At 56.9% G+C, this 12,089-nt stretch overlaps 1 protein-coding gene across 1 annotated transcript in view; it reads right to left on the reverse strand.

Moving 5' to 3' along the window:
- The window catches only part of LOC113192755 (transmembrane protein 132B), a 212,480-nt gene that overhangs the window by 160,418 nt on the left and 39,973 nt on the right, over positions 1-12,089 (reverse strand). The window contains exon 3 of the mRNA XM_077796456.1: positions 5,136-5,279. Within this exon, the coding sequence (XP_077652582.1) occupies positions 5,136-5,279 (144 nt within the window). The remainder of the gene's footprint in view (positions 1-5,135; positions 5,280-12,089) is intronic.

The following is a 12,089-nucleotide window of genomic DNA, read 5'->3' on the forward strand; positions in this document are numbered from 1 at the left end:
TCCCCATCTTGGAGCTGACCATACTCCCTCTCCCTGCCCAACCCTCTCTTGGAGCCTCCCCACTCCCACGCCATCCATCACATTGAGCTCTGGGACCTCCCATCCCCTTCCACAGAGCCCTAGGGGAAGGAACCAGCCCTGTGGCGTCACATCCTGAGAGCCAACACTTCCCCTGCCGCCCCAGAACCTGTGCTGCCGGATGGGAGGGCCTCTCAGGGCCAGAAGCCTTCTGTCCTCATGTACCCAGTCTCTGTCACTAGCTAGTGTGTGTGGACTCAGGGCTCGGAATAGCTGCAATTAGCACCAGAACCCCAAAGACAGGAGGGCACGGCTCCCCACCCCCTCCATGGGGCAGCCCAACTGGGCAAGCCAAATCAAGTGTCCCTTCCAAAGACATGGGTCCCTTCTCACCCAGGAGGGAACCACTCCTGGGTGTGCTTCCTCTCGTCTCCTGCAAAGGTGCGGGCAGCACTGGCAGAGTCTGAGCCCACGGAGAGCTGCCAGGCCCAGAGGACCTTCTGCAGGACACTGGAGGGCGGGGCAGAGGCAGCCACTCAGAGGCTGTTCCTATCAGAGATGGCACCAGGTCTGGGACAGGTCTCATGGTTGTGTGACAGACTTAGCTCATGGCACACACATCCTGATGGCATGAGAGGGTGACATCACGACACGCCAACAGTGCAGACAATCAGTGTCAAAGGGATAAACAGACACATGGACAATGGGAAGCAATGACTTAAGGAGAGGCAACAGCATAGCCGTCCTGCGGCCCAGTGTCCTTGACCACCCGGGAGGTGGCCGAGGGCTTCACAGAACCACCCAGCTGCAGACCTGTGGGGACAGACCCCGGTTTCCCCAGTTCCACTTCTGCCTAAGAAAGGGAACCATGAGAGTCAACCCCGGTGGCAGAAGTGACACCTACCCTGGGGAGAAAGGTCACGTGGGACTCCCAGGTGCGGGGGCCTCAGAGGGGCTCTGCTCTGCTCTTTCACAAAGACCTGACCACGCAGGAGACCAGCCCGGCTTGCGAAGGCCCAGCTGTCCATCACCTGGAACAATGTCACCAACATCTGGAATTCAGGGAGGCCTCCAAACCCCACCAAGCGCTGACCTGAGGCCTCGCTCCTCTTTGCCCCACTGGCCTCTTTCTGAGAATTACGAGACATGGGGAACTTGTGTTCCCTCTAGAGCACCCAGGAACCGGCAGCTGGCGAAGCTGAGCGAGTGAGCCTAACGTGCAGATGGACATTGTTTGCACACACAGGTGAGCACGTCTACACGCGTCCACTACCCAAAGGTCAGCAATGGCCACTGCTGATCATGGGCTGGGGTGACTTGAGACTCCCCATTCTACTTGGCTGTGTTTTTTAGGTTTTCCACGATCGCACACCGGTTGCATTTGGCCTAAGAGCTCTTCTGTGACTCCTGCAGAAACCCGCCAGCTGCTGCCACCCCCCCCCCCTTAGGAAAAGGGGGAGTGTTTGAAAGTGCTTTGTTTTTTCTTTTCTTCTGAGATCTGATCCTTTGGGGGTGGGAGAAGGGTCCTCCCCTCACAGGAGAACTCCGCTGACATTTCTAGAGAAATTAAAACAAACCTCCTGAGACGGGGCACCTGAGGCAGGTGCTCCCAAGACCCACCCGTTTGGTTCTTGAAATCTGGTGTGGACTTCTGTGGTGATGCTGCTCAGAGATGGTCAAGTGCTCCCACGGCAATCGCCCCTGTGAACTTGAGCCTGTGTTTCTAGATCCACCGCCTTCAAACCCCAGCATCGCTAAGCACGAAATACCTTCACCTGCTTCTGGTGCTTCATGTCCACGCCCCCACAGTTGGGAGCGTCTCTCTGAAGGGCCAGTGCCTGTGACCCCTGGGTCCAAGAGTTCTGCGCTCAGACTGCAGAGGTTCTGACTGTGTCCAGGAGGCCGCAGCCCAGATCCATCAGGCTCTTGACAAGTCCCCAAGCTGCAGTGACAAAGGTCACAGACCTGATGGCCTGAAGCAACAGACGCATTCTTCCAAAGTCAGATGCCCGCAGGGCCATGCTCCCTCCCAGGGCTCCAGGGGACAATCTGGTCTTGCCTGCTCCAGCTGGTGGTGGCTCCAGGTGCTCCTCAGCTTCCTTGCCTGTGGCCGAATCCACTGTCTCTGCGCCTCCCTGTGTCTCCTGGGGGCTCAGGACCCACCTTATAGCCCACATCAGCCACCTCTGCAAAAGCCCTTCAAACAAGATCAGGCTCACGTGTTCCAGAGGTGAGAATGTGGTGGTGTCTTTGGAGGGGCCTCTGTAGCCTGGTCCCCGTGCTAGATGGCCGCTGGCACTGTGGGCACTGCTGCTGCTGAGCGATCCATCCAGTGGGACAGAGAGCTGCGGGGTGGGGACACGCGGAGGGGCCCCTGGATATGCATCTGCAGAGCCTTGGCCAATGGTCAAGGCAGGCCCCGGGGTCACTGCTTTGGCCAACACTGGCTCTGGCACCTTGAGAGTCGCTGAACTGGGCCTAGACTCATATCCGTCAAGTGGGAATAAGGACAGGGTCCACTTCAGACTCTCAGGTTTCTAATTTTTGAAATGTTGTTCTCCCAAAAGATTTTTTAAATGATGCCTGGCTCCCGATATGTTTTTTGTTTATTTATATAATATAAAACATATGATTATAGAATGTATGATTTTTGTGTGTGTGTCCATACGTGTGGGGGGGATTTTTCAACAAAATCTTTACATAAAATAAGGGATGGAGGACAGAGTCCCACAAGATGGTCCTGAAGACAGCCCAACCTTCCATGTGACTGCACTTCTCAGTGACCCTGGAACAGAGGGAGAGGAGAAGCTCAAACAGTGGTGAGGGGGCAGTGTGACCTGGTGAGGACCACTGACAGCTGCCCCTTTTCCCAGCTCAGGTGTGAACTGTAAGGCCATCAGGAGACTCCGCCGGATTCCTGCCCCGTGACCCATGATGCAGTGGCTGTCCTGATCAGTGCTGTGCTTTGGTTCCATGGCCAGTGGTTAAATATCACCAAAAATCACTGGGTTCATCAAAGTGACTGACAGGGTGGCCCTCCCCTGCTCATCAGTGATTGCCCCACTTTGGATCTGGGCTGGCGCTGATGGGGTGGGGGCCTTTGGGGACCTCAGAGGAGGCTCTAGGTCACCGGGTGTGGCCTTGAGGGAGGCAGCGTGAAGCCAGCTCCCTCCCCTTCCTCCCTCTTTCAGGCCAGGGGTGGGTGGACACCTGCTCTGCCCCACGCCACCTGCCACAGGGCACTGCCTCACCACAAGCCAAAACCTTGGCCACGGTCTGAGTCCTGCTGGCCCCAAAGTCTCAAGCATTTGTTCTAGTGATGGAAGCCAGGGGACTGTCATCATGTCTGGAGCAGAGCAGCAAAGACCCCAGAGGCATGGATTCCAGATTTCCTAACGTGGTCGCGTCCCAGTGCGCATTGGCTTTGAGCGCCAGCCCAGGGCAACGGGGTCTGCCCTCTGCAGGAAGCCTGGGCTTTGTGTCCCTGTTCCCTGTGGACGGCAGAGCCGCCCTCTGCCCGACCACAGTGCTTAGAAGAGGAGGGCTCTGTCCTGTGGCTCCTGGTGGCTCAGCTCCTGAGCTCTGGGTCCCAACAGCCAGACAAGGTAGGGAAGCACTCGTCCCCACTGGCGGGTGGCACGTGGCTTCCTTGCAGAGAGCCATTCCCTCCATCTCATTCCCTTGGCTTCAGCTTATCTGTTCTGAACATTTTCAAATTTGCTTATTTTTCTAATCTTTTCTCCCCTCTTTTGGCAACACTACCCTTTATCTCTGGTTTCATCTCTATTACTCACACTGCCTCACGAGGCGTCTTCATTAAAATATTTTAAATTAAGACCTGCACTGCCCCCCGCCGAGCACAGCGGGCTCCCCACACGACACAGTCTAGTTCTTATCACAGAATTTCAGGCCGTTTGTACATTATATTCTGCTAAAGACTCAGTGCCACTCAAGGCTGTCACAACCTATGCGGGATGCTGCCGGGCTATAGTCACATATTCACTGTTCACAGAAAGCTCCATCCAAGGCCGTGTTTCACACCTCATTTGATATCAGAGACCAACAAAAGGCACAAAAAGAAGCAATTATTTATTTAAATTATGAAATGGATTCTAGAGGGATATTAGATAAGCATAAATTGTCACACCACAGCCAGGATCCCTGCCCTTCCTCAGCCGGGGGAGGTCAGGTTGTCCCTGTGAGCAGGGGCGGGGCCTGGAGCCGTCAATCATGCAGCTCCTCTCAGTCCGCTAAGAAGTGCGGTCTGCTCTCAGGAAACAGCACAGTGGCCGCCACTCCTGTGCCTGTGGACCTCAAAGTGTCTAAAGGTCAGAGAAGAAAGGAAAGAAAACAGGTGGTGGCAATGCAGGGTGGCAGGGAGGTGCCCGAGGGGCTCATGAGCCCAGCTGAGGAGCTGGCACCTCACCCAGGTGAGGCCTGAGCCTCGGGGGGTCACAATCAGGTGGGCTGCACACCTGGTCAGTTATTAACCTGAAAAACCACCGGAGACGCGTGTTCCTCACACGGGAGGGGGCAGGGGCCGTGACAGCAGGGAAGGGGTCCTGCCACCCACCAGGGGGTCCGATGCAAAACCATCAGCAAGGACCTCTCTGCTGCCCAGGTGAGTGCAGCCCACCTACCTGAGGCTGGCGCCCCAGCTGGAGAAGAGAGGCTGCTGGCTGGCAGCGCCAGTGACCAGCTTAAGACCAAAGCCATGCACCAGTGCACGGTGTGTCATCAGCAAAATGACTCTCAAAATGACGCTGGAGCCGACTCAGGCTGCTCATAGATGCCCTCTTTCCTCTAGCCCTGACACCAGTGCTGCTTTCCCACAACATCTCTGACCCCTGATCACAGATAACAACAATGGTGACCTCAAACTAACACCACACTCCGCACTGTGACAATTTGAACTTGGTGGCTCTGGGGACCGTCCACCTCATTAGGCTTTTGAGCATGAAAAGCAAGAGGACCAAGCTTGGCCGGAGCGCCCATCAGAAGCCGGCTGCTGGACTGGAGGAGCCGCATCTGTCTGAATGCCACGTCCCTCCCTGGGTTCCCCACGGTCCCCAGCCCCCACCCCCCGTGGCGCTGGGCCTCAGGCCTCTCGCACTCACCTGCCCTGGGTGTCCGGGTGGCCCACGCAGGCCAGGGTGGCCGTCGTCTGGGTGCTGCTGTGGTCCACCTCCTCCTGCACCGCCCACTGGTCCTCGTTGCTGATTCTCACGGCCGTGATCTTCACACCAGCTGCCGCCTTAATTCTGTGAGGTGGGAAACGACACGACACGTATGAGAAACCATCCTGCTGACTCCGCGGGCCACCACGACCAGGCCCATCGCAGGACAGTGTGGGCAGTACTATCCTCTGCCCAGGAGACAGGAGGAGCACTGTGAGTGGCTCTCCTTGGAAAACGAAGTGTCCTGTTATTTTTATAAGTGCCTTCCTGCCACCAGGATTGACGGGGTGTGACAGGCACATGGGGGAGGTGGATGGACTCTGCCCCTCACCTGTAAGTGGGGAGGAGTTGCCGTGGGCTGGGGAAGGCCAGGGGCTATCCAGTCAGGGACCCAGGAGGACACTGCACTGAGCACACCATGATGGAAAATGGCCAGCGCTGGACTCTCGGGCACTGAGCAAACTCCATGCTCAACAGGAGGATGGGCAGGTCCTGCCTGGCACCCCAGGTGTGTGCTCAGTCCCCCAGCAAGAACCCAGGCCCAGGGGCTGAGGGAAGGGGAGAGTCCACAGCCTGGGCTGTCTTTCCCACGTCCCTGCCCCTGACTGACCCTTATGGCACTGCTGATGGGACCTGCTCCTATGTAGCAGTGGGGACTCCAGGAGCAGCTCTGCGAGCTGCCCAGATGCATGGACAGGTCTGGAGAGCCGTCAGGATGCAGGCACACCAACTGGGCATGGAGGCCAGCGGTGCCTGGCCATGTGGCTGACCCCTGCTTCCCAGAGACCTGAGACCCCAGGAAAATGTCCAGCGAGGCTCTCTCAGGCTTTCCCATGATCACACAAAAGGAATGCCAAAGGCAGAGACAGCCCACGTGCAGGAGTCAGGGGAATGCTGGGACCTGGGGAGCCAAGATCCCTCAAGATTAATCATCAGACCACACACCGTCTAAGGTGCTGCTGGTTACAGTAAGATGAGCAAAAGTGAAAAGACAACAGACAAGGATGGGAGAAATTACCTACAGATCATCTGTCTGATAAGGTCTACTATCCAGAATATGCAAAGAGCTCTTACAAATCAACAACAAAAAGACAAATCACACAATTACAATATAGGAAAAGGTCTTGACTAGACAGTTCTCCAAAGAAGATATACAGATGGCCAACATGTGCATGAGATGGTGCTCAGCCTCATTAGTCACTGGGAAATGCAAATCAAGACCACTGTGAGGCACCACTCCATGCTCACTCACTGGCTACAATACGACAGAAAAGAGTCGGCAGGGACATGGAAAAATCGGGTCTTCACGCGCTGCTGGTGGGGATGTAAAGGGCGCAGCTGCTCTGGAAATGGTTTGCCAATTTCTCGAAAGGTTAACCTAGAATCACTCTGGGACCCACATATGCTTTCCCTCGTGTGGAAACTAGAAAGCAAAAAGGAGAAAAAATCTAGGAGGGTCTCATGAAAATAGATGAGACACAGGAAGAGGAGGGGACAGGGGGGTGGGGAGGGCAAGGGCAGGTGCTGGGGAAGGAGTTGACCAAATGGTGTTTGCGTACTTACAGACACCTGGCAAGAGAGCCCCTAATATGTCTAACAACAACTTTTTAAAAAATGGCTGCAGGCCCCAGAAATCCAACTCCTAGGCTGATGCTCCAAAGAATGAAAAACAGGAACTCAGAAAAATACTCAGACATGTGCACAACAGCACGGGGGATTTTCTTGTTTGGGTTTTTTGTTTCATTTTGTTGTGTTTTAGTACCAATGATTGAACCCAGGGGCACTTAACCCCTGAGCCATATCCCCAGCCCTTTTAAAATTTTATTTAGAGACAGGGGTTGCTGAGTTGCTTAGGCTGGCTTTGAACTTGCCATCCTCCTCCTTCTCCTCCTGAGCCACTGGGATTACAGGTGTGCGCCACTGTGCCTGGCCGGTGCTGTTTATAATGTGCGCGGGTGGCAAGAACTCCAATGTCAATGACTGTTGAGTGGGAACCTAAACATGGTCTATTCGTGACCTTGGAGTATTACTGAGCCATAAAAAGGGATGGAGGAAGAGGCGTGCTACAATGGTGCACCTCGAAAACACTATCCCGAGTGTGGGAACATGAGCACATTGGATGGTTTCACTCATATCAGAGCATCCAGAAGGTGAATCGTAGAGACAGAATGCATATCGGTGGTTTCCGGGGCTGGGAACAGCGGGGGAGTGGGGAGGGACTGCGTAGCTAGTGGGTACCAAATTTCTTTTGGGGGTGATGTGCTAAGGGCCTCTGAATTGTTGGATTTGATATTGTTAATTTTATGTTATATGAATTCTATCTCAATTTTTAAAAAAGAAAAAAGTGTGGGGTGGGAGGCAGGTAAATGACGCATCATGATTCCCTGTGGCTGAAACTTTTAAATATTTTTAAAAGGATTTATCAAAATCATAACCCCTGTGAGGCCCAAGCAAGGAACCCTCTGGTGGCAGGATTTGAGGCATTGAGCGATGGGACATGGGGTGGCACGAAGTCCTTGCTGCTGCCTGCCCCGGGAGCCCTGGCAGTGGGCCTGGGGACTCAGGCTGCCTCTCTCACTAACACAAAAGAAAATGTGGCTGCCCTCCCTCCTGCCGCCCCCCTCCAGCTGCCCCCCTCCTGCCGTCCCCCCTCCCGCTGCCCACCCTGCTGTCCTCCCTCCCACTGCCCACCCACCCACTGCCCACCCTCGTGCTGCTCCCATCTCCTTCCTGCAGGTCTGTCCCCAGACTCCCAGCTGCTTGCCTGCCAGCTCTTGCTCCTGGCATTTCCTGAGAAGCCTTGGCCAGGACAGGTAGCACCCTCTGGAGACCCCACGAGGCCTGCCCTGACCCCGCCGTCCCTCCGCTGGATCCTGCTGCGTTTCCAGAGCCTGCTTTCTTGCTGTCAGGACGTTCCAGGAACTAATTCATGCGAACCATGAGCAGAGGCGTCCTGCTCTGACCCTGCTCTCAGCCTTCAGGTGAAGAGAGTGTCCCAGAGCCCTGTCTGCAGAGGCCAGTGTACACTTGCTACTCCCACAGCTTGCGGGGCTCTCGCCCATGCACACAGGAGCCCCCAGAGCCCTTCCATAGCGTCAGGATTGTAATGTCGTCCCCAGTGTCCACAGGGATGAACCGGCCCTCCCACCCCCAGCAGAGTGACCAGCGGCAGGTCACAGAGCTGGTCCGTCCAGGACCAGGACTAGACGCAGGGTCCCCTAGCTCCACACCTGCCCCCTGCCTTCCGCTCTGCCCCACCGGCTCTTTTCTCACAATGCACCATGTATCACTCAGCCCACGGGTGCCGAGCATGGCTGGCCACCCAGGGGCCAGGCCCAGGTCCACCAGCAGCTCAGTCTGTATGGAAAGTGGCCCCAGCCTCTGGCTGTCCAGCTCCCTGGCTGAGCCCAGCTGCCCACCTCCCCTCCATCTCAGGGGCGTGGACACAACGTGTGCCGGCTGCTGAGCCTCCTTCCCCTCTTAGCCACATTCCTCTCTTCTGTTCTGACCTGAGGACAAGGCATGGGTCCCAGTCACCATCTCTGAACTCACTGTGGGGCCTGAGGCTCAGCATTGACGCTCTGCTCAGTCATCCCATAAAGGTCCTGGTGTCCCCAGGGTGGAGGGGTGGCAGACGGAACAGTGGCCATCAACCCACAGAGGTCAGCATTTTTAGTGTTTTGGAAACTAGCACAACCACACTGATGCCCCCAGCCGCGCACCTGAGTGAAACTCCTGAACTTGGGGAAGCCGGGCAAAGGCCCAGGGGGCCCCAGGGCTGTGCTGGGGTGGGCTCCTGCCCTCCCACCATGATGCCATGTGCCAACTGGGCGTCCCCGCTGTGCTGACCTCCAGGGGTCCTCTAACTACTGAAACCAAAGAGCCATGGGCATCAGAGCCATGGTAGTCTTGAGCGCTCCAAGCTTCCTGGTGGGTGAGTCCAGTGGTCCCTGTGTGCATGGGAAGGGCCGCGGGGAAGCCTATGACCCGGACTCGGACAGCCTCCAAGGCTGCAAAGCACCTTCTCCCACTCGCTGTTCGCCTGGTCCCCTGACACTTCAGAACTGCCTGAGATCAGGAGCGGTGCACAAAGCCCAAGAATGAGGAGGCCACGGCTCAGGGTGGCCTTCTGAGGATGGTGGGGGCCACAGGAAAAGACCATGGCCACACTTTCCCAGGACCCGTTTAACAGTAGGAAAATGACTTCGTAACCAATGCCAAGATGCCTCTGGGCCCTGCTTCAGAGACCAGTGGGACCCTCGTCCTGCCCGGTGGCAGGTATGTTCCACGTGAGGAGCCCTGCTGAGGTGTCACTGGACAGGCCCTTATGTGGGTGGCCAAGGAGGGAAACCGTCCCCTCCAGCCCTCGGAGGTAGAGATGGCTCATATCTGGGAGCAGGTGCCAGCATCTGAACTGGCAACCGACAGGCAGGAGAGGGAGGTCAGGGTGTCCACCAGCTCCTAGCCCCATGGCCCCCGGGGAAAGCACTCAGAATCCAAAGGCAAAGGCACCACGACTCACCCAGGCCCCACCTGGGCTCTAGGGGTCTGTGCAGCTGCAGGACCGAGACACATGGGGACCGTGGGCTGCAGCGGCTCTGCACAGACCGCCTCAGGCCTGGCCCACTCCACACTAGCCCCGTCCAGCACGGCGCCCAGACCTCATTATCGGCTCCCAGATGAGAATCCTGGGGAGCCAATCACCAGATCAGAGGTCATCCACTGCAGAGCAGGCCAGAGCCCAGACACGGGCCCTGGGAGGCCGAGCATGGCTGGCCACCTAGGGGCCAGGCCCAGGTCCACCAGCAGCTCAGGCTGTATGGAAAGTGCTGAGAGGCCCATGCACGGGGTCTGCGGGGCTCCCAAGCCCACGTCCACCAGCATCCAGACGTGGCTTTATCAGAGGTGGGTCCTCCACCCGTCGCTCCTCAAGGATCTCAAGATGAGGCCCCCCCTTCTAGAGTTGACGCTGAATCCTGGGAGAAGTGTCTTCACAAAAGAGAACAAGACCCAGAGACGCGAGAAGACAGGGCAGAGGCGGGAGCCCAGGCCAAGAGCACAGTCCCCACTACTCTGAGCCACCCCCTTCAGGGTCGTGTGGAGCCCAGGGACACTTGTGCAGGGCTGTGTCATGAGGTCTACAAGGGTGGAGTGGGATGATGTGAGGAAGAGGGCAGGTGTGGGGCAGGTAGAGGGCAGGTGTGGGGCAGGTAGAGGGCAGGTGTGGGGCAGGTAGAGGGCAGGTGTGGGGCAGGTAGAGGGCAGGTGTGGGGCAGGTAGAGGGCAGGTGTGGGGAAGGTAGAGGGCAGGTGTGGGGCAGGTAGAGGGCAGGTGTGGGGCAGGTAGAGGGCAGGTGTGGGGAAGGTAGAGGGCAGGTGTGGGGCAGGTAGAGGGCAGGTGTGGGGCAGGTAGAGGGCAGGTGTGGGGAAGGTAGAGGGCAGGTGTGGGGCAGGTAGAGGGCAGGTGTGGGGCAGGTAGAGGACAAGGGTGGGGCAGGTAGAGGGCAGGTGTGGGGAAGGTAGAGGGCAGGTGTGGGGCAGGTAGAGGGCAGGTGTGGGGCAGGTAGAGGACAAGGGTGGGGCAGGTAGAGGACAGGTGTGGGGAAGGTAGAGGGCAGGTGTGGGGCAGGTAGAGGGCAGGTGTGGGGCAGGTAGAGGGCAGGTGTGGGGCAGGTAGAGGACAAGGGTGGGGCAGGTAGAGGACAGGTGTGGGGAAGGTAGAGGGCAGGTGTGGGGAAAGTAGAGGGCAGGTGTGGGGCAGGTAGAGGACAAGGGTGGGGCAGGTAGAGGACAGGTGTGGGGCAGGTGTAGAACAGGTAGAGGGCAGATGTAGGGCAAGTGTGGGGCAGATCCAGCCCGCATGTTATCATACATATGATGCACAGAGGAGGGGTCAGGAATACCTGGGGGACGACAGCCACCTGTAAGTACAACAACCCGGCAGGTGAGGAGGAATAAATGGTACTGAGTTTGCTGCGCAGGTTAAGGAGCCCTGAGCACGCTGTCCGCCTGCCCCAGGACAGCAGGACCACCCAGGATGAAGGGGGCTGTGGGGCCAGAGAGGAACAAGAGGCACTGGGAGCAGGCTGAGGTTCAGCCGGCTCCCAGGGAGACCTGAGCAGTGTCCCTGAGCTGCTGGGACTCAGCGTCCATGTACGTGAACAGTGGGTGGTGACACTCACCCTCCGCGCCATGGTGGACGTTACATGAGCCACACACGCGGCGCGCACAGAGCATCAGAAACTGATCCTTGTTAATTACTGTTGCTTTCCAACACGAACCACCAGCTACTCCCCAGAGAGGACAAACTCGGCACTGAGTCCCATCCGGGGAGGTCCCTGGGAACCGCTCTAGGACCCCGTCAGCACCTGACCACTTCACCAGATTATGATTTCCTGGTCCCACTCCTGTTTCTTGGCAGAAAATTCCTCTCACGCCCCAAAGCAGGGCAAATGCCTCCCTGTGCCATGGCAAATCTGCTTCTTTTGTTTTTGTTTTAATATTTAGTTTTTAGCTGTAGTTGGACGCAACACCTTTATTTTATTTATGTATTTTTATGTGGTGCTGAGGATCAAACTCAAGGCCTTACACAGGGTAGGCAAGCGCTCTGCCACTGAGCCCCAGCCCCAGCCCCAAATCTGCTGCTTTCTTAAAGAACTTCTATTCTAGAGAATATCAAACTCTGAACCCTTTGGACCCAAAGGTGGTTGCAATTGTATACACACACACACACACACACACACACAGCCATTTTCAGTGCAGCTCACCACTGAGGGTTAATTGATGCCCCCGTTTCCTGCTGGCAGCTGATCCTATTCAATTCATACATGTGGCTTCTTCTCATGGTCACAGTGTGGCTGCCACAGCTCCAGATCTTCTACCCACATCCACAAAG

The sequence above is a fragment of the Urocitellus parryii genome, chromosome 3 (assembly GCF_045843805.1).
Source record: "Urocitellus parryii isolate mUroPar1 chromosome 3, mUroPar1.hap1, whole genome shotgun sequence".
In the NCBI taxonomy this organism is placed as follows: Eukaryota; Metazoa; Chordata; class Mammalia; order Rodentia; family Sciuridae; genus Urocitellus; species Urocitellus parryii.